Source organism: Myotis daubentonii, chromosome 11 (genome assembly GCF_963259705.1).
Source record: "Myotis daubentonii chromosome 11, mMyoDau2.1, whole genome shotgun sequence".
NCBI classification, from domain to species: domain Eukaryota; kingdom Metazoa; phylum Chordata; class Mammalia; order Chiroptera; family Vespertilionidae; genus Myotis; species Myotis daubentonii.
In genome coordinates, this window is record NC_081850.1 from 81,885,139 (window position 1) to 81,908,862 (window position 23,724).

The 23,724-nt window shown below is 69.4% G+C and overlaps 6 protein-coding genes across 8 annotated transcripts; 2 read left to right on the top strand and 4 right to left on the bottom strand.

Moving 5' to 3' along the window:
• Positions 1–47: 47 nt before the first annotated feature.
• On the bottom strand, positions 48–2,395 carry RNF224 (ring finger protein 224). Its single transcript, XM_059658618.1, has 2 exons — positions 2,182–2,395; positions 48–1,934 (listed from the first exon to the last, which is right to left on the bottom strand). Exon 2 carries the CDS (start codon positions 1,931–1,933, stop codon positions 1,463–1,465), a length of 471 nt encoding a protein of 156 aa, XP_059514601.1. The 5' UTR covers position 1,934; positions 2,182–2,395; the 3' UTR covers positions 48–1,462.
• Positions 2,396–3,873: 1,478 nt separating this feature from the next.
• On the bottom strand, positions 3,874–5,057 carry CYSRT1 (cysteine rich tail 1). The gene is made up of 2 exons (XM_059658620.1): positions 4,813–5,057; positions 3,874–4,550 (listed from the first exon to the last, which is right to left on the bottom strand). Exon 2 carries the CDS (start codon positions 4,540–4,542, stop codon positions 4,129–4,131), a length of 414 nt encoding a protein of 137 aa, XP_059514603.1. The 5' UTR covers positions 4,543–4,550; positions 4,813–5,057; the 3' UTR covers positions 3,874–4,128.
• Positions 5,058–8,010: 2,953 nt separating this feature from the next.
• RNF208 (ring finger protein 208) lies at positions 8,011–9,426 on the top strand. Of its 2 annotated transcripts, XM_059658615.1 has the most exons (2): positions 8,011–8,148; positions 8,533–9,426. In XM_059658615.1, the coding sequence occupies exon 2, from the start codon at positions 8,533–8,535 to the stop codon at positions 9,244–9,246; it is 714 nt and encodes a 237-aa protein (XP_059514598.1). In that variant the 5' UTR covers positions 8,011–8,148; the 3' UTR covers positions 9,247–9,426. The 2 variants fall into 2 exon arrangements, with proteins under 2 accessions (XP_059514598.1, XP_059514597.1); XM_059658614.1 differs by lacking the exon at positions 8,011–8,148 and having other exon boundaries at positions 8,300–9,426.
• A 550-nt stretch (positions 9,427–9,976) lies between these two features.
• Positions 9,977–12,669, bottom strand: LOC132211750 (uncharacterized). Its single transcript, XM_059656247.1, has 2 exons — positions 12,629–12,669; positions 9,977–11,923 (listed from the first exon to the last, which is right to left on the bottom strand). Exons 1-2 carry the CDS (start codon positions 12,667–12,669, stop codon positions 10,975–10,977), a joined length of 990 nt encoding a protein of 329 aa, XP_059512230.1. The 3' UTR covers positions 9,977–10,974.
• NDOR1 (NADPH dependent diflavin oxidoreductase 1) lies at positions 12,463–19,865 on the bottom strand. Of its 2 annotated transcripts, none has more exons than XM_059658606.1 (14): positions 19,649–19,865; positions 19,183–19,211; positions 16,241–16,338; positions 15,343–15,441; positions 15,147–15,248; positions 14,821–15,030; positions 14,479–14,600; positions 14,179–14,399; positions 13,982–14,089; positions 13,699–13,813; positions 13,464–13,610; positions 13,265–13,383; positions 13,099–13,193; positions 12,463–13,005 (listed from the first exon to the last, which is right to left on the bottom strand). In XM_059658606.1, exons 2-14 carry the CDS (start codon positions 19,186–19,188, stop codon positions 12,861–12,863), a joined length of 1,587 nt encoding a protein of 528 aa, XP_059514589.1. In that variant the 5' UTR covers positions 19,189–19,211; positions 19,649–19,865; the 3' UTR covers positions 12,463–12,860. The 2 variants fall into 2 exon arrangements, with proteins under 2 accessions (XP_059514589.1, XP_059514588.1); XM_059658605.1 differs by having other exon boundaries at positions 19,183–19,260; positions 19,649–19,783.
• A 60-nt stretch (positions 19,866–19,925) lies between these two features.
• TMEM203 (transmembrane protein 203) lies at positions 19,926–21,368 on the top strand. The gene has a single exon (XM_059658622.1). The coding sequence runs from the start codon at positions 20,138–20,140 to the stop codon at positions 20,546–20,548; it is 411 nt and encodes a 136-aa protein (XP_059514605.1). The 5' UTR covers positions 19,926–20,137; the 3' UTR covers positions 20,549–21,368.
• The last annotated feature ends 2,356 nt before the right edge of the window (positions 21,369–23,724 follow it).

Here is a 23,724-nt window from a genome sequence, read left to right on the forward strand (position 1 = left end):
CACTGTCCCCCGGGCCAGGTCCAGGGCATTGTGTGGCTGGACTGGCCCTTCGTGCTGGCCCTCCACAAGCCGGTGCCCGGGTGACACTGTGACGGGGACACTGCCCGCCCGGGACGGAGCGGTGTGCTGAGCGCTGGCTGGGGGGCCCGGGGGCCTGGGGAGGTCTGCCCGCGCCCTCAGACCTTATCTGGGTCGGCTTGTCCCTGCCCGGCAGATGGTGGGAGGGAAGCCCTTTGTACTAGTCGGGCGGGGAGGGCCGGCCTGGGGTCATCGGTTCAGACCTGGCTCGGGCCGGGCTGGGCCAAGCTCTCTGCAGGCTGGGTCCGGGGTGGCCAGCAACGGTTAGGGTGTCAGCTCCCCAACTGCAAGCGGAGGGAGGCGGGGGGGCACCCCCCAAGGCCATGCTCTGGCCCGGCTCTCCACCCGACCCCGCATGGACCCCGAGGCCTGGCCCAACCCTCTCTCCACAGCTGAGCCCTGACAGGCCCCTTCGCTTGTGGGGTGCCTCCTCTTGGGGTCACTCCCCTTCAGCTCCCTCAGGCCAGGCCTCCCCAGGGGCCTGCTGCCCCGCACCTGCCCTGCCCGCCAATCCCCGAGCTGGGGGACTTTGCCCAGGAGCGGAGCAGGTTTCTGAGTCTTCTCAGCAGATTCCCGTGTCCCGCCCCTGCCTGCCACCCAGCACCCGGGCGCCTGGCGTGCCTCCCGGGGCTCCGCGTGCAGCTCCTCCCCCGGGCGGGGGTGTGGGAATGTGGTAGCCCAGCCTGGGGGTGTCTGGGCCCATAGCCGCCAGCAGCTGCTGTGGCCCCTCCACTGGGTCTGTGTGTGGCCACTGGGGGGCAGAAGGCAGCTGAGGGCCAGGCAAGGCCCGGGGTGGGCATGGGCCTGCTGGGCTGTGTGACCTCGGGCAGGTGCCCGCCCTCCCTGGGCCTGGACCTGGCCCTCTCCTCCGACACTGTCCCAGTTGGGACTCCCCTCACGGAGCAGACACGGGGCAGGGGTTCAATGAGCTTGTTGAGTGAAAACTCCAGACTCCCTTGTGGGCCAGGGACGCAGGGGGCGGCCCCCCCTCCACGCCCGCCGGGACCTCCGGGAGGGGTCAGGGAGGAGAGGCGCGCTCAGCAGGGCCGGGCTTGGGGGCCCGGGATGCCCGGCGGACCCTCCGAGCTGAGTTAGGTCTGGGCGGGGCTACAGACTCCAACAGCAGCCCCCACCCCTGCACCCAGGCCAGCTCGGGGCCTGGGATCCCTGCGGATGGGCCGGGCAGTCACCATGCCTGGCGAGCCTCACGGTCCTGTGGCCACAGCCCCCGGCCTCAGGCTGTGGCCCAGGTGTCCGTGGGGGGCGGCACCCGGGACCCTGGGTCCCCAGGCTGTTCTGGGCGGGCTGCGCCCCGGCGGAGGGTCCGAGGCCAGCGCCCTGCCAGCAGCCGCCACCCTGTCCCAGGGGCCGCCGTGGCCGGAGCTCAGACCCCGGGGCTGCCCGGGGGGGCCCAGCAGAGGTGGCCGCAGCCCCAGCAGCAGCAGCTGGGCTGGGGGAAGCGGGGCTGGGGGCCCAGCGGGGGGCAGAGCACGGCGGGCTGCCGAGTGACCGCCGGGCCGCCTTTGAGGGGCGCAGGGGGCCGGGGCTCCACGCGGGGCGGCTCCCGCTCGGCCTTGATGGCCAGGAAGGCGGCCAGGTCCAGGTCCAGCATGGCCACCCCTCCGCGGGGCGTGGGGGTGCTCTGGCGGCACTGCGGGCAGGGGATCCAGCGCTGCTCGTGGACGGGCGCGTCCAGCCTCCGCACGCACGCCTGGCAGAAGGTGTGGCCGCAGTACAGGCGGCGGGGCAGGCGCCCGGCCAGGTCGTAGGCCGAGTAGCAGATGATGCAGTCGCCTCGCCGGATCCCAGCGGCTATCCCCTCCTCCGAGGCCGGGGGACCCTCTGGCTGCAGCATCCTGGGGGAGGCGTGCGGGGAGCTGACAGCCACCCCGCCTGCCTCTGCCCCCGTCCTGCCCGGTCCGGGCCCTGGCCCGGGGAGCCCACCCCAGAGGACAGGAGCCCAGGCCGCTGCAGACGCCGGGGTCCGGCTGCAGCCTGGGTCCCCGGGGCCAGTGTCCTGTCCGGCTGCCTGACCCTTTCCCATGGCCCTCCTGCCGGGCCCCAGGCCCCACCACCCAGCCTGCCAGGGCCCAGGCCTCCTACCTGCATTCGCTCTGCGGGGCGACTGTGCCGGCCGGAGGGTGGCCGGGGGTGGGGGGACCCAGGGCGCCCTGCGGCTGCCTCCGGGGCTCACGTTACGGCCGAGCCGAGTCAGCAGGAAGGCAGGTGGTGGCTGTGGCGGGCGGGCTCCCCTTTCAGCCACAAAGCACCTGCAACTGGATCCACCGGCACCCCCCCGCCCGCCCCCCCTTTCGTGCCCAGACCCAGCTCCACGAACCCCCAGCCCAGGCCTGGCTTTGCTGCTCCTCCAGGCCCATCTTCCCACCTGCTTCACCCAGACCCCCTCCCTGCCCCCTCCTCACACTCTCCCTCTCACACTCCCCTCCCAGCTAGAGCAGCTTCCTGGTCTTAACCTGATGGGGCCTGTTCATCTCCGTTCAAGCATCGCCTCCTCCAGGAAGCCTGCCAGGACCCCACTGGCCCAGAGCCCTGGGGGCCCTGCTCCGCCCAGTTCAATCACAGGGCGAGGGTGCGTGTCCATGGGGCCAGCGTGTTCATGCCGGCCCTCATCCTGGGGTGGTGCCCCGTCCCGAAAGGCCCCAAGGGGGTCCCCACACAGACACATGGACACCCAGAGGCAGCCCTGGACACTCCCATCAGGGCCACCGCCGCCGGGGCCCCCTAGGGACTGGGACACAGACGCGGCAGAAGGGGGTGAGTAGAGAAAGGCTGAGACGGGTCAGGACCCCCAAGACCCCCTCCTGGATGGGAGGAAGCCAAAGGCCAGGGGGCCCCTCGCCCCCATCACTCTGGCATGTGCAGCCTCTTGCACTGACCCGACAGGTTTCTGGGGCCGGCCTGGGTGGGGGCCGGCCGTGGGGCAGGGGCCAGGAGTCTGGCACCCCGTGTTCCCGCACAGTCAGGCCAGTGACATGTCTGTCCACACCCATGCGGCCAGTCACCATGGGTCAGGCAGGCACAGGACCTGTCTGTCCTGCGGGGCCAGCTCGACTTCCTCCCTCAGCTCTCCGCCCAGCCCCGGAAACATCGGGGTGCTGGGTGCCGGCCTCCGCTGACTCCTCGCCCCGGCATCCTGGCCTCACCCCGCAGTGAAGCAATGCCGGGCTTCGCCGCGGAGCTGCCCGCACGCCCTCCGACAGGCATGCCGTGCTGCATGCAGACAGGGAGGGGGGGTTGGGGGGCTGGACGACGACAGGGGCTCCACAGGGCCTCCCCCAGCCAGCACCTTTGCGGCCCGCCTCCTCCGGGGAGCCCAGGCCCTGGAGTCTGGACAGGGCGGAGCGGCGTGGCCTGGCGCCCCAGGGCAGATGTGCAGGAGTTGGATGTTTCGTGGGAAGAAGAATGCCCGGGGCGTGACTCACAGTGGCGAGCAGGGCTCGGTCCCGGCTGCCTGAGCTCCCACTCCCAGGACCTGCCAGCACCAGTCCCACCCCCTCCTTCCCACCAGCCGGGTCCTCCTCCTGGGGGCCTTTCTTGGGGCTGCGTTCCCCAGATTCCAGGCACCGCCTCCTGTCGGACCCACAGATTGAGGTGTGTCCTCGCTTGAACCCAGGCCTGGCCAGGACCGGGGACACACGCCGGCCCCTGCTGCCCAGCCTCAGGGCAGACCCGTGACCTGCAGTGCAGGTCAGAGCCTTGAAGCCGTGGCTTCCCTGCTCCCAGGCTGTGTGCCTTCCAGCCTGGGGTCCCCTCCCCGAAAGGAATCGCCTGAAGAAAGCGCACTCTGCTTTATTACCCGGCTCGGGCCTTGAGGGAGGGGTCGGGGGGTACCCGGCTGCCACACGCCAGCGCCCAGGGCCCCCTTTCCAGAGGCCCGAGCTGAGCTGCTGGCCTGGGTGGCACGCAGGTGTCCCTGTCTAGAGTGGGAGGTGGCCGGCACCCATGTCGATGGCCCAGCGGGTGCCTCAAATGTCCATGCGCTGCCAGGGCCGCTGGAGCAGAGTCCGGCCGCAGCCCGGGACGGGCCGGCTAGGAGACGACGCAGCAGCAGCTGTGGCAGCGGCAGAAGCGCGGGCAGTGGCAGCAGGAGCAGCAGGGGCAGCAGCAGCAGTGGTGGGCGATGTCGTCGCCGCGCCCGATGGGCGGCAGGCCACTGTAGGTCAGTCCCGCCGGGCGCCCGCTGCAGTAGGGGTTGCCAGGCTGCTGCCAGGACAGCTGGCCCTGGACAGGGGCGGCCCCCTTGGCCCCCTTGGCGCCCTTGGCCCCCTCGATGGGCTGCAGGAGGCGGCCAGGCTCCAGGGCGCAGGCACCCCCAGACAGAGGCTGCAGCTCTGAGGAGCAGGGGGCTGCCCCCAGCTGCTGCTCCAGGTCCGGCCGCAGGTGAGCCCGGGGGATGCTGATGTGGGTGTAGGGGTTCTTGACCGCCATTTCGTGGGGGTCCATGGCCCGGCCTGGCAGGGTGGGCAGAGCAGACTGTTGGCTCGGTGGAGGGACAGTGCCCACCCAGGGAAAGCCAGGCTGTGGAGATGCCCGGGTGCCAGGCCTGCGTGTCAGTGTGCGCGTGCCTGGGCTGCAGCAAGCGTGAGGGCCCGTCTCCAGCCGCCCCCAAGTGGCAGTCCCCTGGGGGAGCTGGGAAAGGGTAGGGGGGGTCTGGAGACACAGCAGAGCTGGCCCTACCGGGGTGCCCCAGAGCAGGGAGGGCCCAGGACCCACCTGGAGTGGCAACCGCAGTCTGTCCTCTGGTCCTCCCAGTGCCTGTGAGCTGAGCGGCTGGCGGCTCCCTTTTCCCTCCTGGGGAGGGGCGGGGCCATGGGCGGGCCTCAAAAATGGGGTTCCTGAGTTCCCAGGAGGCTCGAGCTCCTCCAGCATAGCGGGCACCCACCCTTCCTTCTCGGGGGCGGTGGCCACGGCCCGGGCTCTGAGGGGCACGGCCAGCCGGGGTGACTCAGCCTCGACACATGCCAGGCACGTGCTGGGCCCAGGAAGGAGGCCAGGAGGGGAGCTGGGGTCATCCTCAGGCCCCAGGGGCAGGTGGCCATCACTCGCCCTCAGAGCCCCTGCTTTTCGGTGCAGCACAGCCTCTGCCCCGGGCGAGTCCAGAGCTGGTGGAGGCGTGGGCTCCGGAGGGCAGGGGTGGGGAGCGTCCAGCCCGGGGGCCGTGGGTGCCCGCGAGGCCACTCGGTCTGGCCCTGCCGGGGGGTTAGGGGGAGTTATTGACATGTCTGAGCGGGCAGAGCGCGAGTTCTTCAGCTGGCGATCTGTGTGGCCGCGCATGACGTCATAAATACCAAATGGCTCCTCGGGAGAAGGCGCCCGCCCGACTAAGAGGCTTGCCTTTTAACTGATAAAAAAACTGATTTACACACTTTTGCTGATAAAACTTATCTTGCAACTGGCGACACGCGCTTCCTACCCCCAGTGACATTCTAGTTCCCTGCTGAGACCAGGGTCCCTCTGCGGGGAGGGGTTCTGGGGCCCCGAGTCCCCCTCCAGCGCCCCCCTCGGCCCTCGAACCCCTCCCGCCTCGTCTGGAAGGTGGCACTGAGCACATGCCATGCAGGGTGGCTGTGTGCGGGGGTGACAACAGAGGGCAACACTGTGAACCCCAGCACGGGCCAGCTCCCCCTGGGGGACCCGGCGCAGTGGGGTGCGGCCCGGACCCGCACCCCCAGTCCTCGGTGGCCGGGGGAACCCCCAGGAAGGGCGGGATCAGATCAGACGTGGCCCAGGGGCCAGGGTGGCCTGCGTGGGGCCGGTCGGACCGGTCGGGACACGAGCTCTCCCGATGCAGCATCCGATCCCGAGGGGACCAGGCCCGCGGCCTTGAACTTCCCCGGCCCGGAGCGGAGGCCCGTGCGCAGGCGCCGCAAGCTCCGCCCCCCGCTCCTGCAGGCCCCGCCTCCGCGGCGAGGCGGCCAGCCCGCATGCGCGACACAGGCCGGAGGCGGCCGGTGGGAACTTCATTCCCCAGAAGCCTCAGCGCTCGAGGGTTTCCTTAAAGACCCGGTTCGGGGTCTGCTGGGCCCGGACCGTTCCGAACCCGCCTGGGGCCGCCCCAGCTCTGAACGGCGGAGCTCGCGAGGCGCGGACGCGGGCGGTTCCGGCGGGGCCTGGAGGGGCGGGGCCTCGCTCCGGGGGGCGGGGCCTCTGCGGGGGCGGGGCCTGGGCTGTGCGCGCCCCGCGGGTCTGTAGGGCAGATGCGTGGAGTTCGAGGCAGAGGCTGGGCTCGCGCGTGTCCGCTGGCCCCGCTGCCTCCTGGCTCCCGCTCAGGCCAGAGCCCCCTGAGGCCGTCCCGCCCCTCCCACACCTGCTCCTGCGGCCTGACCGGAACTGAGGCCTAGACACTGGCCGACAAGTCCCGCCCCGGGCCCCTGGGGCCCTCCTCCAGCCTGATGTGCCCACGGGGCTCCTCTCCGGGAGCACCGACCTCTGGGCGCGTTGCCCCGAGGACCTGGGCACCCAGGTGCGGCCTGGCCCACGCGGAGGTGCCTGTGGCCCGAAGGGGCTGGGGCCGTCCAGGTCAGAGGCAGGCCCAGCGCGGCCACGGGGCGGCAAGCGCCTGCGTGCGGTCCGCTGTCCTCCCTGCCACCGAGGGCGGCCCCCCCCCCCCCAGGCCCAAGGGGAACAGGGAAGCCGGCCTGGGGAAGAAGCAGAAAGGAATGGGGCTTCCCGCGGGGTGGGGTCAGGCGAGCACTCAGCAGGTGACGGCCGGCACGTGCACGTGCCGCCCGAGGGATGCGGAAGGCCACCCCGCCCTGGGGAGGTGTGTGTCGTCTGTCCAGCTGTTTGACCGTCCACATACCCCGCCCTCACCCACACACCTGTCCAGCGTCCTGGCCTGGGGGACTTCTCCCAGCTGGCCCTCCCCCGCCCACTCCTTCGGTACCTGCGCCCCTGCCCCCTCTAGGCCGCACTGCCCTCAGCCTGCAGCGCTGGGCAGGTGCGGGTGCACCTGGAGCGGGACCCCAGGGCGCTCACCGGGGCCTGAGCGGAGGGACAAGCAGAGAGCCTGCCTCGGGGGGCGGGGGCCACAGGCGGCCCCAGGCTGAGCTGGAACCAGCTTTCCGGGGACCACCCCTGGGTCCCGCTCCTTCCCCCCCACCCCACCCCCCGCCCCGAGGCCTGGGCTGAGAACAGATCTCCCTTCGCCATGGGGGTCCGGGCGGGAGGCTTGGCCAGGACTCCGGTCCGCCAGGCGGGGACGCGGCGGGGGGGACTGGAGGAGGGGCGACGCAGGACTGGCACCCGCACGCGGTGCGCGGGCGAGGGGTGACCCCGGGAGCGGGCGCCGGGCCCTCGGCGAATCGAGGGGCGGCCGAGAGCCTGGCTGGCCCCGCCCCGCGGACCCCGCGCGGGTCCCCAGACGGGGGGTGGCGCTGCGGGCGCAGGCGGGCGCCGCGCGCACTGCGGTCCCCGCGCCTCCGCCGCAGAGCGCGCCACGCTCCGCACGCACCTGCCGCCGCCGCGCCGCGCCGAGCCCGCTCCCCGCGCCCCCGGGAGCCGCCGCGGCCGCGCCATCGCCCCAGGTCGCCGCCGGAGCCGCCGGGCCGAGGCGGGGGCGCCGCACTCGGGCCTGCCTTTGAGACAACCTCCGCGGCGGCGCGCGGCTCGGACGCCAGGCTGGGGCAGGTGAGAGCGGGCGCGGCGGGCGGCCCCGGGCGCCACTCGCCCTCCCGCCGCGCGGCCGGGGGCGGGACTGGGGCGGGGGGTGGGGGGGCTCCGCGCCCGGAGAGGGTCAGGGTCAGAGGTCGGGCGCCGGGTCTTTGTGCCGGGCGAGGGCGGCGGGCGCTGCGCTCACGCTGTCTCTCACCTGCAGCTCGGGCCTGGTCCCGGCCTCCTCCCCGCTCCCGCCACCGCCGAGCCTGCGGCCCGGGCCCGCCCGCAGCCAGGGCCCCGGCTACCTGCCTTCCGTGGGCACCCTGCCCTGGAGCCATGGGGCCCACCTAGCCCCCGCCTGCCCGGATGGCCCAGCCGGGGCGCTGCTGACCGCGGCTGCACGGAGAGCCCACCCCAAACCCCCTCGCCGGCCTCCGCCGCCGGAGACCCTGGGTGAGGCCCTGGGCCGCACCTGCAGCCCCAGGCAGCCTCCCGCACCCCTCTGCCCCTGCCGGCCCCCACCCCCCCCCACCCCTTCCTCCTCCTCCCCGGACTGGGCCGGAGAAGCCACTGTGGCCACCGGGAGGGGCCCTGCCCCCCCAGCTCTCGCCCATCGCCCCCAAGAGTCCTCGGGGAGGCTGGGGTCCCCACCAGGCCTGGCGGGACCAGGATGCTGCCCCTGCTCCTCCCCCCCGGCCCCACCCCACGCCCCCTCCCACCTTAACACCCTGTCTGACTGGAGACAGCCGGATGCCGGCTGACCCTGGGCCCGAGGCGGGCAGCGGCTGGCCGGGCCTCCTCATGTCCTGCCTGAAGGGCCCCCATGTCATCCTCAAGATGGAGGCCATGAAGATCGTCCACCCCGAGAAGTTCCCCGAGCTGCAGGCGGCCGCCCCCTGCTTTGCACCTGCGCCCCGGCCCACCCCAGCTCTGGCACCCAAGCGCGCCTGGCCCTCAGACACGGAGATCATCGTCAACCAGGCATGTGGGGGGGACATGCCTGCCTTGGAGGGGGCGTCCCGCACCCCGCCCCTGCCACGCCGGCCCCGCAAGGGCAGCGCGGAGCTGGGCTTCCCCCGCGTGGCGCCCGTGGACGAGGTCATCGTGAATCAGTATGTGATGCGGGCGCCTGGCCCCACGGCCTCGGGCCCCCCCACCGTGCCGTCACCCGCCGCCGGGGAGCCCCTGGAGTGTCCCACCTGCGGGCACACGTACAACGTCACGCAGCGGCGGCCCCGCGTGCTGTCCTGCCTGCACTCGGTGTGCGAGCAGTGCCTGCAGATCCTCTACGAGTCCTGCCCCAAGTACAAGTTCATCTCCTGCCCCACCTGCCGCCGCGAGACTGTGCTCTTCACCGACTACGGCTTGGCCGCGCTGGCCGTCAACACGTCCATCTTAAGCCGCCTGCCGCCCGAGGCGCTGACCGCCCCGTCTGGTGGTCAGTGGGGGGGTGAGCCCGAGGGCAGCTGCTACCAGACCTTCCGGCAGTACTGCGGGGCCGCCTGCACTTGCCACGTGCGGAACCCGCTGTCCGCCTGCTCCATCATGTAGTGCCCGCCCGCCCGCCCGCCCGCCGTCCCTGCCACCGCCTGCGGTCGGTCCTCGCGCTGCAGCTTCAGGGACCGGCCCTGCCCCATACTCCCTGCCCCCTCACCCGACACAGCTTCTGGCCCCCACCTGTGTGGCATTGTCGCTGCAACAACTTTGCCATTAAAACTCTGCCAAAGTTTGCATCTTGTCCCTGGCCTGCAGCCGCTGCTGTGGCCTACACGCAGGGCCAGGGTGGGCACCAGGGACTGCAGCCCAGACGGGGCGGCCCAGCACCGCGTGGTGTCAGCCTGCTCCGCTCCCTGGCCAAGCCGGGCCAGGCATGCCGCTCAGGTGATGGCCTGGCTGTGTGCATGTGTGTGTGTGTATGTGTGTGACCGTCTCACACACCTGTGCAGAGCCAGCTGCCTGTGTGCGCCAGGCAGGGATGTGCAGGCAGGTGTGCAGAACGGGCCCAGCTGGGCGGAGAGGACGCTTAGTGTGCAGTAGCCACTGGCCGTGGGGTGGCCAGATGGGGGACCGCCTGACCCCCCTGAGGTCGTGTGGGAAGGGCTCTGAGCCAGGCTGACCGGGGTGGGCATTTCTGGCCAAGACGATGGAAGGGAACAAGGACCTAGGACAGTGATGGCGAACCTTCTGAGCTCAGCGTGTCAGCATTTTGAAAACCCTTACTTAACTCTGGTGCCGTGTCACATAGAAATTTTTTGATATTTGCAACCGTAGTAAAACAAAGACTTATGTTTTTGACATTTATTTTATATATTTAAATGGCATTTAACAAAGAAAAATCAACCAAAAAAATGAGTTCGCGTGTCACCTCTGACATGCGTGTCATAGGTTCGCCATCACTGACCTAGGAGCTCCGGTCTGGCCCTGGCACGACCTGGGTTTGGAGGACGCTTGGGCGTAGCAGGGCCGCTGGACAGGACAAGGGCACGGAGGGCGGCACTGGCGGCAGCGGTTCCAGCGGCTGCGGCTGTTTATTGAGAAGCGTTTCCCGGGCAGGCACCCGCACAGCACGTCACCAAGCCCGTGAGGCGGTGCCGGGACTGGCTGGGTCCGTCCTTCAGGTGAAGGTCCCGGCTCGACAGCACGGGCTGCCGCCGGCGGGGGGCCCGCACCGCGCTCCGGCACCAGGTCCTGGCTGGGCCTCTGTCCCTTGTCATTGGGGGCATGTGCCCGCCCTGGCCACGTGTGGCGCCCCCTTGGGTCCCGAGCTGGCTGGCAAGGAGGCCCTTTGTGGGCTGAGTGTGCAGAGCAGGGGCCTCTCCTCTCGGCTGCCCTGACCTTCAGGGAACACACATGGGCTCTTATCTGGGACACGGGCAGCCCCTGCCAGGGCCCCACCCTCTCCAAGGAACGGACGCACTGCCAGGCGCTGTTCACGTGTGTCCTCAGCCTCTCGCAGACATGCTGGGTGCGGTGGGGGAGGCCGTCAGCGTGGTGCCTGTCCCCGAGGGGAGCTTGGGGCCCTGGCCACGATCCTCTCCAGCCCGGTCCTGGGGCCCCATGGGCTGCTGTCTGGGCAGCAGGTGGTCTGGAGTCAGGGGCTGCAGAGGCTCCTGGGTGACCCTGGGCCCAGTCTTGGGTCTTGACGGAAGGCGAGGCCTGGTCGGCCTTGGATCCTTTGCTTGGTCATCAGCTCAGGGCAAGGTGCCCCCCAGCCCAGGCCCCAGGCCCCAGGCCCACAGGACGGGGCCGGCTGCGCCTCCAGGCGGTGCAGGCAGAGGCTCAGTGGCCGGCGCGTTCCAGCAGCACGAAGAGCAGCCCCAGCAGCATGAGTGGCGTGAAGACCAGCAGCAGCCCCAGCAGCTCGAGGCCCAGCAGCCCCAGCAGCACCAGGCGGCGGGTGCAGGGCCCCCGTTCCCGCAGGGCCCAGAGCCGGGCACCCAGGCAGGGCGGGCAAGGGAGGAAGGGCAGGCAGCCCTGGACGCCCACAGGCCCCGCCAGGAAGCGCAGCTGGTAGTGGTGCTCCAGGGAGGCCCAGGCCCCCGGGCCCCGGTGGGGTGGTGCGGGGGGCGCCGGGCTCGGGGGCCGTGGGGGCCCGTCGGCCTGCAGCAGCTCCTCCTGCAGCCGGCAGATCTCCCACTCCAGCATGGGCGTCTTCTGGCGACACAGCGGGCAGCGCACGCGGCCTAGGTCGGCGCTGGGGGCCGAGCCCAGCAGCTGGTGCAGGCAGCCCGAGCACAGGCTGTGGCCACAGTTCAGCAGGGCCAGGCGGTGCCCACCGGGCCCGTAGGGCTCTGTGCAGATGGGGCACTCCTCCTCCTCTTCCTCCTCCCCTGTGGGCCCAGCCCAGGGGTGGGCTGCCGCTGTGGTCCCCAGCAGGGGCTCGCTGTCCGGAGACCGGGCACCCCCAGGGGTCCCCAGGGCCTGGCCGTCCACCCTTTCCTCTGCCAGCACTTGGCACAGTGGGTCCAGGTGCTCAGGACCCGGGGAGGCTGAAGGCGGATGGGGGAGCCCCGAGCTGAGGTCAGCGGGGCCATGAGTAGGGTCCCCGGGGCAGGAGTCAGGATGGGGGGAGTGGGACCCCAGGGCGGCAGTGGGGGGTGGGGCCGTGAAGGTCACTGTGGCCCTCGGGCCGGGTAGCGTCTGGCACTGACCTTGCAGCAGCCACTGCCTCCTTGGGCTCCTCGCCCCGACGGGAAGTGGACTCCCTGGGGCCTCAGCACCGGGCCAGCTTCAGCCGCTCCTGGGCCCACACAGGCTGTCCCACTGGGTCCGCCCGAGCCCGGCACAGCCACCGCTGACCCGTGTCAGCACCCGACTTAGACGATGGGCTCCAGGCCCGCAGTGTCGGGAGGCCGGCCTGCCCAAGTGCCCCAACAGGAATTTCCTTGTCCCGGAAGGCCCATCCCAGGTGGTGACAGCACCTGCCTGCCCGCCCCCTCCTGGCTCAGGCCACACCCTCTTCCTCCTGGGCCTCAGGCTGCTGCTCCCTGGACTGAAGGAATGGTCCTTACCCGCCTAGCCAAGCACTCCCCACACCCTTCCTTTCGGGGTCCTCTCCAGACTGCCCCCTGCCCCGTCAGAGCCAGGGCAGGGCTTGTACAAGGTGGGCAAACAGCCCCACCCACCAGGTGAGAGTCAGACACCAAAGTGTTGCAGCCACAGTGCTGAGCCGTGGCCCCGTGTCCCCGCCAGGGCGGCTGTTCCTGTCCCAGGAGCTGTGGGCCCACCCCCGCCTGAGGCATCGGCACAGCATGAGAACCAACAGGCCAGAAGCAGCACCTGGGCCTGACGTTTATTGCTGAGTCTTCGTGGAACCAGGCAAGGATGGTGACTCGTCCCACAGGCCCGGGAACCTGAGGGCTGGGGTGCGACCCAGGGCAGAGGAGGGGGAACTCAGCCCTCCCGGGGACCCTGCACCCCCAGATTCCTGTGCCGTTTGGAATCTGGCATCTGGGGGAGCTCCCTGGCGCCCATCAGGCTAGGATGCCTTCCTGGGTCACCCCCTGAGCAGGACCTAACTGGGGGCCAGTGGGAAAGGCCAGCTGGAGCCAGGGACACGGACGCGGAGTGTAGGCCCCGACGCGTGCGGCCGCACAGGGGAGCTGGCCGTCGCCCACCTGGGGTCAGGCAGGGCCAGCGCGAGGGACCGGCCGGCCGGCAGCTCCTCAGGCCCACGTCTCGGTCTGAAAGCGCAGGGTCCGCTGCAGCTGGGCCAGGTAGGCGGTGGCCTCAGGGCCCGAGAGCCCCCCCTCCTCCCGGAAGACAGACTCCAGGGCTTCCGACACGTCTGCGGGCATGTCCTTGGCATTGCTGGGGAGACAGGCCGGGCGGGCTCAGTGCCGCCTGGTGCCCCGAGGGCTGTGCCCGGCCCCACACCCAGGCTCACCCCGCGCCCAGGCTCACCCCGCCAGGTAGAAGCAGGCGCCTTGGCGGTCCAGCAGCTCCCACACCAGCGGCCCTTGCTCCCGGAGCCGGTGCTGCACGTACACCTTCCGCTCCTGCAGGACGCAGGATGGGTGGGTGAGTGCGCTCTAGCCCCGCCCCGCCCCCACCCTCCGCGCACACCCACCTGCTCCCGGGAGAAGGCTGTGACCAGGGTCAGGCAGCCCCTCTTCTCCAGCTCCGTCCACTCGGCCTCCCAGTAGAAGTCCTGGTCCCGCCAGCGGCAGCCGAAGAACAGGAGGTTCCCTGGGGAGGGGCAGGGCCTTGAGCCTGGACTTGCCGCGGCTCAGCCCGGCCCCGCCGGGCCCTGCACCCTGTCCACTCACCGGTCTGGCCCTGGGCCACTCGCTCCTGAACGGCTGCTCGGAAGGGGGCCACGCCGGTGCCGGGCCCCACCATGATCACAGGCGTGTCTGGGACTTGGGGGAAGCTCAGGCCCCCAGGCCTCACCCACAGGGGCACCCGGACAGGGCCTACGGCGGGAGGGAGGTGGCGTGAAGAGGCTTGGAGGGCCAGGGCCCTAGCTGAGCCCACCCCTACCTGCTGAGGAGCAGGGGTCACCTTGCCCAGGGTCCAGGGACGCCAGCCACGAGGAGCAGAGGCCCCGCCGGGGCTCCTGGAGGCGGGTCCGATACTGCACCACGGCCACGAGCACCTGCAGCCTCTCGGGCTGAGCCTGGGGGAGGCGGGATGGCGGGCAGGTTGGTGGGGGCGGGATGGTGGCACCTGCCCATCCTGAGCACCCAGCCTCGGAGGGTGAGCCTGGGGAATGGGATGTGGGTGCCTGCCCGCATGGCTACCTGGCACGCCCCCAGCCCGATGCCCAGCCCCAGCGGACGCTCACCAGCAGAGAGGAGGCAATGGAGAAGGCACGCGGCCGGATCGGGGGGATGAGGTCCAATAGGTAGTCCGGGGGGATGGCCGCCGCCGTGTGCGGGAAGTCACACAGCACCTGCACAGACACGGCCTCAGCAGGGCGGCGGCCAGCAGGCCACGGTGGCTCCGGCCCAGGCGGCCCACGGCCCCCCCTGCTGCCCGCACCTCCAGGGTGGTCCTCCGGGGCCGGTGGCAGTACTCGTGCAGGGCCTCCTGGCCGGCGGCAGAGCTGAACTCCAGCAGCTTCTCCCGCTCGAGCGCGTCGGGGGACAGGCAGGCCAGGAGCTCGAAGAAGGAGCGCCGCGGCACGCGGGCGATGTCCAGGTGCTGGGACACGAGGTGCCGCACGGAGCAGGGCTGGGGCAGCCGCTCGGGGCAGGCGACATCTGAAGCAGGGAGAGGTGGTGGTGGGGGCCAGGACCTGGGCGAGGGTGGGAGTGAGGGGGGCGGCCGGCCCGCACTCACCTGGTTCCCGCGGCTGCAGTGTGAAGTGCTGGTCAGGGTCCAGGCCCAGCACCTGGCAGAAAAGCTGGACGTGCCTGGCCGTGTTCTCGGGCTGGATCAGCACCACGTCGCCGGCCACAAAGCTGGTGGGAAGCCAGGGAGGGTGTGGGCGGGGGCGGGGGGCTTGGGGTGGAGGCGGCCACAGGAGAGGAAGGCCAGCGTCCAGAGGGCTGGGCCTGGGGCTGAGGTCGCCGCAGCCGGGCTGCCGGGGGCCTGCTGAGGCTCTGGGAGAGGGCCAGGGCCCTCACCACGGCCGTGCCCCCCCCCGCCCCCCCCCCCAGGTGCACAGGACGGACTCCGCACCTGAGGCCCGAGTCCGCGATGTCGAACTCAATGAGACGCACGTCCTGGAAGTGGGAGGGGCCGGTGACCCGCTGGTTGGTGACCATGCGCGCCAGGAAGGGCCGCTGCTCTGAAGGGGGGCTCGGGGGGTCTGCCTGGGCCGCGTGCGGCTCTGACGGGCACGGCCCCGGGGCCTCCTGAAGGAACCGCAGGGTGAACTTGGAAGGCAAGCTGGGGGGGGGGGGGGGGGGGTGCCCGTCAGACCCGCAGGCCTGGGAGGCCCCGGCGAGGCGGTGGCCAGGCCGCGCGGGTGCACCCGCGGGCCCCAAACCAAAGCCCACACTCACGGGACTCCAGGGGGGATCACGCCGAGGTCAGGGGGCACGGGGTACAGCCCCAGCACCTTCTCCCACAGCGAGTGCAGCCAGGGGTCGATGGCACCATCGGGCCTGGACAGAGGGCACGACGCTGTCTGAGGGCACTGCTCAGGGCTGCCCTCCCGCCCGGGGGGGGGGGGGGGCGCTCGCTCCCTGGCACACTCACCCCAGCTCGTGCTGGTCATCGCCCAGGCAGACAGGCAGCAGGGCGGCGCCCCCCAGCTGCAGCAGCCGCCGGTGCAGCTTCTTGGCCACAAAGTTGAACCTGTGCAGAGAGGGAGGTCGCTGCGGGCACCGGGCGGGAGGTGAGGGGGCGGCCCAGCCAGCCATGCGGGCAGCGGGGGCAGCCCCGCGTCTCCCCATCTCCCAGGGTCGTCTGGCCTCGGTGCAGCTCCCTGAAGGAGCCCTCCCGGGGACGCCGGAAGCACGAGGGGCACAGTCACCATGTCCCCCTTTTCTCCAGCCCGAGCGAGCGCCTCCTCCCACGGCCTGGCTTTGAGGCGTGGGACCCCCTCAGCCCTAACCCTGCTGGACGGTCAGGGTTCTGACCCGTGACCTGCTGCCACTTGCAGCCTGAACGTGAACCCTTGGTGTTCACTTGGGAAATAACCCAGAGCGACACTGCCCCCTGCTGGGACACGCTCTGTCCTGAAGACGCTGAGAAAAACGGGAGAGGGTTACACTGCCGGCCGGAGTGGTGGCCACGGGGGCTCCTGGGCCTGCGGCCCTTTGCACCCACTGCCCATCCCCCGTGCCGACCTCTGCACTGTTTGCAACCAGCCGAGGGTCTCACGAAACGTGTTTCTATAAAAGCGGGGCAAGAGCTGGCTGTCCTGTCCCCTGTGAACGCCTGGTGCTGGGTGCCGGCAGCCCTGGAAGTCCCCTGGGTGCCCGACCTGGGCCCCGTGTCGCACCCCGCCCATCCACAAAGGCGCCCACACTGGGGAGCCCCGGTGGGGCGAGGGCCCAGGGCTGTGGCCCAGCCTGGCAGGAGCCCGGGAGGCTGGGGTGCCTATCCCTCTCCCAGGACAGCCCCCCGGCCAGCAGCCTGGCGCCCCGCTCACTTGGCGTAGGAGGAGTCCCCGAGGCCCACGACGGCGAAGTCCACCTGGCAGAGGGAGGTCGACGGCAGGCTCTTCCGGAACAGGAACCTCCAGAAACTCTGCCGCCAGAGACCGGGGTCAGGGGCGGGGGGGGGCTGGTCCGGCCTCCCCAGGGCCCGCTCACCCGCCCCGGCGCTGACACGGACCGCCTGCCATTCCCTCAAAAGGCCAGGCATGTGCAAGAGGCAGGGAACTGCGAGGAGGCCGCCCCAGGGCCGCTGTGGGGCGTGGGCTCCCCTCCCGCCGGGCTTCTGGGGGGGGGGGGCAGGCTGGCGCGGAGGGAGGGCCACCAGGCCTCGCTGGGCGGGCACTGTCGCCACCCGGCTCCTCCCTGGGTCCCTGGAGGCTTCTCGTCTCTTCACACGAGAGGCCCACGTTCCGGTCCCCCTGGGGGCTGAGCCGTCCTCACCTCGCCCCCCTCCGCAGCGCCTCCCTTCCTCTGGGCCCTCCTGGTGGCTGAGCCACGGGAGGGCGGGAGCTGCGAGGGCGAGGACCAGGGTCTGCAGAGCTGCGTCCGAGGCACAGCCTCCAGCACTGACCCGGCCCTGCCGCACGGGCCTCCCCCACCGAGGCCACGGGGTGGGCCGGCCCTGGGCCTGTGGAGGCACAGCTTTGCCCGCTGGCCCTGGACCGCCCCTCTCCCCAACCCCAGCACTTGGCTGCCTGGCCCCGCGGGCACCCTGCCTGCCCAGCCTCCCAGGCGCTGGGTTAAACCCGCGGAGAACCTCCCAGCGCACTTCCTGCGCGACCAGGGGAGGCGAACCCCTTTGGCCGAGGCCGGAGCACGCACACCGGCCCTCCCCGTCCAACCGGCTGCGGGAGAACCTGGGCTGCCACGGCGTTCCCCGGATCCCGGAGCCTGAGCTTTGTTCTGAGGGTGGGGGGCGGGGGGAGGTCACTGCTGGGGAGTCGGCGACCCTCTCAGCCCTGCTGCCCCCACGAGGACGTGCGTCGGTCGGGAGGCCTTTGGGTGCCCCGTGGGCCCTTCCTGGCACCCGAGGGCTCGGGCCGAGACCTGTCCTCGGCTCTGGGACGGTCTGTTCCTTTCCCTGACAACCTCCTCCCTACGTTCTCACCCCGCGGCTCCGGGAGTGAACTCGGAGCTTTAACCTCTCCTTCCTCTTACGTTTTGTTACTTTTGGAAGAACGTCTCAACTCCATCTTTACCAATTTCCCCGGCGCTCTTTCCGAGCCTGCGTCTCCCGTGCGGGCCGTGGGGCCGAGTGTCCCTCTGCGGGGAGCCCGCCCGCGGCTCTTTGCTCCCCTTGGCCCGCCCCTCACGGGGTCGCCCCTGCCGTGGGCGCTGCTCTGTGGCCTGTTTGTACTTAAGAAGCTGAGAGCAAAGCCGGAGCCGGGGCCTGCGTCACCCACCCTCGTCCCGGCGTGCTCATCGTCACCTTCGCGCTCTTGGCTTCCCACGCTGAGCCTGCGCCTCTGCCCTGACGGCCCAGGGGGCTGATGGGAGGGCACCCACCCCTCCGGCCCGGGCCCTGCGTCTCCCACCCCACCTCCCCTCCTGCCTTTGATCCCCGCCAACCTGCCTTCTCTCCTGTCTGAGGAGACCCTGTGCTGGGGTCCTGGAGACGCCCTGAGTCTCCAACATCATCCCCACCCCATCTTGTTCCTTCCTCTTCGGCCACTGTTCCCCACCAGCATGTCCCCTGGCCGTGTCCCTCCCATCTTATAAAAACCTTCCTTTTCACCCCTCAGCCCCAGGCACAGTCAGAAGCCTTTCTGGGTTCCTAAAGGACTCTCTCCACCCTCTCCCTCCCTCGTTAGTTGCCTGTCACCCTCTTATCCAGCCTCCCTCCCCGAGAGCCTTTGAAAGGGCTCCCCCCAAGGTCACCAGTCCCTTCGCTGATAAGCCCCACGGATGCCTCCAGGCCTTATCTCGCTCCATTTCCGCGCAGCTCTGAGCAGACACCTTCCTCGGAAGGCACCTCCCTCCAACACCCACCTCCACCCAGGACCCTGGCCGGGGCTCCAGAGCCACCTCACGTCTCCACCTGCACGGTCCCAGGCACGGGGCCCTGGCTGGTCTATCTCCCCGTGGGCGACTGAGCCTGAATCCCTGTCTGGATCCCACCACCTTCTTTCTCATCTTTGAAACCTGTTTCACTCTGTGTCCTGTCGAGTCTACCTTAACGTCTCTGGGATGCGTCCACTTTTAGTCTCTTACCTGCGCCGGGTACCCCCACCCCCGCACTGTCCTTGCTCTCCTACAGCCCCCCACCCCCCGACAGGTGGTGGTTTCGTTATGACTGTCACCTGTGAGGCCCGCAGCCCTTCACTCAGTCCCCCTGCTCACCGTGACTCTGCTCCCTCCTCCCCAACACGTGCCTCGGCTCTGTCATCCTGAACCCCTGAACCCCGGTTCGCTCTTCCCAGAGGCGGGGTGTCTCTCTCCTTTGCACGGGCTGCCCGCTCTCTCCTGGGGCCTGGGTAGCCCCCCTCCCCAGGACTTCGCCTACACCCACTCTCCCCAGCGGCTTGTACTTCCTGGCCCGTCACCGCCTGGGAAACCCATTGCTTCTGCTTTGCCGTTGTCTCCGTGCGGGTGGAAAGTGGCCACTGGCTTCAGAGCTCAGCTCCTAGCCCTGGGTCATGCTGGAACTACAACGTGTGCCCAAATGAGGGCTAAAGATCGGAGGGTGTTCCCGGAAAGTCAAACAGTTTCGAGATACACGTGAGACCCAGGCGAGATCACACAGGGCCCGGGACAGCAGGAGGGGAACGATGGTGCCCTGGGAAGAGCGTATCTGGGAGGAACCCAGAACCCCGGCCCCTCTCACATCCACAGCTGCCGGGCAGCACTGCTCTCAGACCCCCCCCAGGCACTGACAAGGGGGTGAGGGCCAGGGCAGGGGTCTGCGCCCGAGCACGGGCGCCTGGGGCAGCCTTACCTTCATGTTGTCGGGGGGGTCTCCTTGGCCTGTAGTTGCACAAACAAATATCACCAGGGGCTCGTGAATCAGATTCACCTCAACAAGGAGACACACGTGTAAGACCTCCGGCCGCGGTGACCAGGCAGCCCTCCCGGCCGGGGTGGGGCAGGCAGGGCGGCCCTTCCTACTGCCCCGCTTCGCTGGCTCTCCCCCCGGCGCCCTGGCTTCCCGGCGGGGCACTGCCGGCTAAGCCTGCCGCTTCTGCTTTGGTGGCTCCGCGGGTGGAAAGGTGGCCTCTGGCCTCACAGCTCAGCTCCTAGCCCTGGACCGTGCCCTGCAGGCGGGGCACAGGGACTCGGGGAGACCCGCGGCCGCCGGCCCCCTTCCCCCGGGCCCCCCGCCCCCGCCCCCACAGGAGGGGCCTCACGCCGAACGCGGCGCCCCGGCTGCCCGGTCTCCCCGCCGAGGCCCAGGGAGCCCTCACCACCGGGTAGGAATCCAGGGCTTGCACCCGGCAGTCCACACGCCGACGCCGGGCCTCGCGGCCCAGCCGCTCCGCCACATCCTCGGCCGTGCCGGTCTGGCTGCCGAACAGCACCAGGAGCCGTGGGCTCGGCATCGGGGGGCGGCGGGGGGGGGGGGGGGGAACACGACCCGCAGATTGCCCCGAGCGCCCCGGCGGCCGGGAGCGACCCCGATTTCCGGCTTCCGGCGTCGCCCGGAAGTGACGCGCTGGGGCCGCGTCCGGCGGGGCATGGCGTCCGAGCGGGCCGGGCGTCCGCTGGCGGCCGGTGCCGGGTCCCGGGCTGGGGTCGGGGGGTCGGCGGCGCGCCGGGGCCGAGGAACGGGGCAGGCGGGGCGCTCGTGGCCTCCGGTTCGCAGCGGCGGGCGCCGGCGAGGCCCGCGGGGAGAGGAGGCGCGGCCCGGCGGGTGAGACGCTCGGCCGGGCCCGGGCCCGCGCGCCGCCGGCGCGATGCTCTTCTCGCTCCGGGAGCTGGTGCAGTGGCTGGGCTTCGCCACCTTGGAGCTCTTCGTGCACCTGCTGGCCCTGCTGGCCTTCTCCGTGCTGCTGGCGCTGCGCGTGGACGGCCTGGCGCCCGGCCTCTCCTGGTGGGACGTGTTCGTGCCTTTCTTCGCCGCCGACGGGCTCAGCAGCTACTTCACCACCATCGTGTCGGTGCGTCTCTTCCAGGACGGGGAGAAGCGGCTGGCCGTGCTCCGCCTCTTCTGGATCCTCACGGTTCTCAGCCTCAAGTTCGTGTTCGAGATGTTGCTGTGCCAGAAGCTGGTGGAGCAGACGCGGGAGCTCTGGTTCGGCCTGATCACGTCTCCCGTCTTCATTCTCCTGCAGCTGCTCATGATCCGCGCCTGCCGGGTCAACTAGCCTCGCAGAGGGGCGGGGAAGGGAGCTCTCCGCAGCCCGAAGGCTGGGCCCAAAGCTGAGGGCCAACCCCGGAAGGGTGAGGACCCGGTGTCTCCCGCCGCACCCGGAGGAGAAGTCTGGGTGGGACCGCACCTCCAGCTTGTACCCCGCCGAGGGCTCTGTGCCAGTCAGGTCTGAAACTGCTCAGCAGGGAGGAAAAGAGCAGCCCTGGTCCTTCAAATCGATGTCCTGTGATTTCATGCGTTGAATAGCAGCATCTGAACGGAGACCTTGCGGAGGACCCCAGCGTGACAGGCCTGCACTCCTCCGGCAGCTGGAAACTGCGTGTAAGCAAAATGTCCTCGGGGGCTCAGTGTTGTCCTGGATCCTGGGAAGGTAGCCCGTGTGCCAAGGCTGCAAGGCCGGCAGCATCACTGACCCCGGAGCTCACCGTCCCGTTCACCCAGACAAGACCTCCTTCGCCGTTTGAGCTCCGAGCGTAAAGCAGCTTGTATCCTCCCCTTGCCACCGGGGAAAGGATGGCCCTGTCTTCGTCCCAGCCAAGGCCCCCAGGAAGGTGTCAGACAAGCATGATCGGACCGGCCTGGAGGTCTGTCACCTGAGAAGAGAACTTCGCTGTAAAAGCCCTGTCCCAGGACATTGCAGTGTCACCACTTTTCCCGCCACCTGGTGGCCAGCACTGTCAGCGCACCTGCGAGGGGAAGAGGTGCAGGCGGTCTCAGCTCCCATTCGTTGGCCTGAGGTCTTTGGTTTGGTACCAGTCAGGTGCCACATGAGGACCTTTGCTGAGATAAAAATAAAATAGAATGTTTTGCTGAAAGGCAGTGGTGGCCTGACCCATTGGGAGTGAAATCGAATGAGCGCCGAGACGCCCCCTCCTGTGTGCTGTGGGTGGTTACAGAGCTGAGGCTGTAGGAGGGCTGGGACCTGCTGGAGCTTGGGGGGGGGGGGGGGGGTGCCGGTTTCCCTCAGAGAATTCCCACTTCCTGCCTTGGGAGCCGCATGAAGACATGGGGTAGGCCGGTGTTGAGAGCCGAGTGAGTAGTTTGTGGCATCAGAGCCTTGGCATCCTGCCGGTGTGTGGTCTTTGTGGACCTGGCTGACACTGTAGAGAGCGTCCACAGGTTACGGCCTGAGGCCCGTCTTTGTACTGATCCTTAAAGGGGCGTGAAAACAGAAGAACGTTTGACAGAAAGCCAACGTGCCTGCCGTGTACAGGGTCCCCGTGTCGGCGCTGCCGGTCTTGTGGGTAAGATCGTTCTTCGTTCCAGGGGGCTCTGCTGAGCACTGTAGACTATGTAGCAGTCCCCGGCCTTTCCTCGCTAGATGCCAGTGGCATCTCTCGCTTGTGACAACCAGAAGTGGGTCCGGGCATTGGCACGTCTCCTGGGAGAAAAGGCTGTCCCTGGTGAGGACCAGCGGGTTAAGACGTTTACTGTCTGGCCGTTTACAGAACAGGTTGGTGGGCCCTTGTTGTCGTGCAGCGCTGTGACCTTTCGCCGAGGACGTGTGTGTGTGTGTGTGTGTGTGTGTGTGTGTGTGTGTGCTGCGGGGCCGCTGAGATGCTGGAGCTGGAGACAGGTCTGGTCTGGTCTGAACCACAGCTGCAAAATGTTTCCTACCCAGGCATGACCTAACTTGTGCCCAAGCCAAATACAAGCTGAACGTTTGGAGTGAGTTTCCTTTTCTGTTTGTTTGTTAATCTTCCCCTGAGGATATTTTTCCATTGATTTTTAGAGGGGGGAAGGGAGAGAGAGACGAGAGAATCATCAATGCAAGAGAGAGACACATCGATTGGTTGCCCTCGCACACGCCCCCACCTGGGCAGGGGATGGAGCGGGCGACCGAAGTACATGCCCTTGGCCAGAATTGAACCCGGGGCCCTTCAGTCCCCAGGCTGACCGCTCTTTCCACTGAGCCAAACCACCTAGGGCTGGAGTGAGTTTTCGATTCTTGTTGTTTCTAGGTTGCCTGTTTTGTTGTTCCCGTTTTATTCTGTTAGTTCGGAATTAGGGAGTTCTGTTGCTGTAGAAGTAACGAGAATAAGAAGGTTTACTTTCCTTTGGAAAGGTGATTCACCGCCACGGCCTCCAGAAGCTGAGGGGCGCCTCAGGGTGGAGCCTGCCCGGGGCCTGGAGCTCCTCCCCTGAGGACTGCTGCTGGCTGCAGGCGGGTGGTGGAAGGCAGGCGACACCTGCTCCCCAGTTCCCCCTTCTCCCCTGAGTCCAGTGGACCCAAAAGGACGTGGTGGGCCCATAGGGCAGCGGTTCTCAACCTGTGGGTCGCGACCCCTTTGGGGGCCGAACGACCCTTTCACAGGGGTCGCCTGAGACCATCGGAAAACACATCTATAATTACGGATTGTTTTTGTGATGAATCACTATGCTTTAATTATGTTCAATGTATCACAATGAAAGTGGGGGTCACCACACACGAGGAACTGCATTAAGGGGCCGAGGCATTGGGAAGGGTGAGAACCACGGCCATAGGGGAATACGCTTTCTCATGGCAGGAGGGCGGGGAAGCTGTGTCCTCAGGGTCAGCGGGGCCCCCCAGCCTTGGGATGAGGGGTTCAGTAGTAGCGTGGGGAGGTAACAGGGCGCACACACGGCCTGGCTTTTGTGGCCCTTCGGGCGTGAGAGCTTGTGTAGGGGAGGAAGTCTGTCCGCTCTGGTGCCTCCTCGCAGCTCCCACGCTCCTGGACGGAAGTGTGGGTGGGATAGCGCTCCTCCCACTGGTCTGAGCAGCACAATCAAGTCCTGAGGAACCGACTCCTCAGCCCTGGCGGGGGCCCCGCACTAGCATCTCCGCCAAGTCCCGCGGGGACGGAGGGCCGCAGGCGGGCAGGCATGGACCAGGCGGGACTGGTGTGCAGCCTGGGCATCGCCCACAGGCGCGGGGCGAGCCTACGGGTCCTGGTCCCGGGCAGGTCCTCCCTCCACGCGCTCTCAGGGGGGAACAGGCGGGCTGGGCTGGGCTGGGCGCTGGCACCAAGAGGAAGTTACCTGGCCGGGCCAAGGTCGACCGCGACACCGGGCCCCGGGGTCCAACTACCGAGGCCCGCCAGGACCCCGCCCCCGCCAGGCTCTGCCCCCGGGGCACCCAGGGCGGGGCGCAGAGGCGGAAGTGAGGGCCGCCAACGAGCAGCGCGAGGCGTCAGGGGCGTGTTCAAAGGG

What these genes read in the sequence shown, in the direction of transcription:
- RNF224 (XM_059658618.1), bottom strand. Translation starts at nt 1,933, where the DNA reads ATGCTGCAGCCAGAGGGTCCCCCGGCCTCGGAGGAGGGGATAGCCGCT.
- CYSRT1 (XM_059658620.1), bottom strand. Translation starts at nt 4,542, where the DNA reads ATGGACCCCCACGAAATGGCGGTCAAGAACCCCTACACCCACATCAGC.
- RNF208 (XM_059658614.1), top strand. Translation starts at nt 8,446, where the DNA reads ATGCCGGCTGACCCTGGGCCCGAGGCGGGCAGCGGCTGGCCGGGCCTC.
- LOC132211750 (XM_059656247.1), bottom strand. Translation starts at nt 12,669, where the DNA reads ATGGGCGCCAGGGAGCTCCCCCAGATGCCAGATTCCAAACG. An exon ending in CAGATGCCAGATTCCAAACG is followed by an intron (nt 11,924 to 12,628) that starts GCACAGGAATCT and finishes GAGCGGCTGAAG; the next exon opens with CTGGCCCGGTGCTGAGGCCC.
- NDOR1 (XM_059658605.1), bottom strand. Translation starts at nt 19,783, where the DNA reads ATGCCGAGCCCACGGCTCCTGGTGCTGTTCGGCAGCCAGACCGGCACG. An exon ending in CCCGGAGGACCACCCTGGAG is followed by an intron (nt 14,090 to 14,178) that starts GTGCGGGCAGCA and finishes GTGTCTGTGCAG; the next exon opens with GTGCTGTGTGACTTCCCGCA. An exon ending in GTCCCTGGACCCTGGGCAAG is followed by an intron (nt 13,611 to 13,698) that starts GTGACCCCTGCT and finishes CTCCCGCCGTAG; the next exon opens with GCCCTGTCCGGGTGCCCCTG.
- TMEM203 (XM_059658622.1), top strand. Translation starts at nt 20,138, where the DNA reads ATGCTCTTCTCGCTCCGGGAGCTGGTGCAGTGGCTGGGCTTCGCCACC.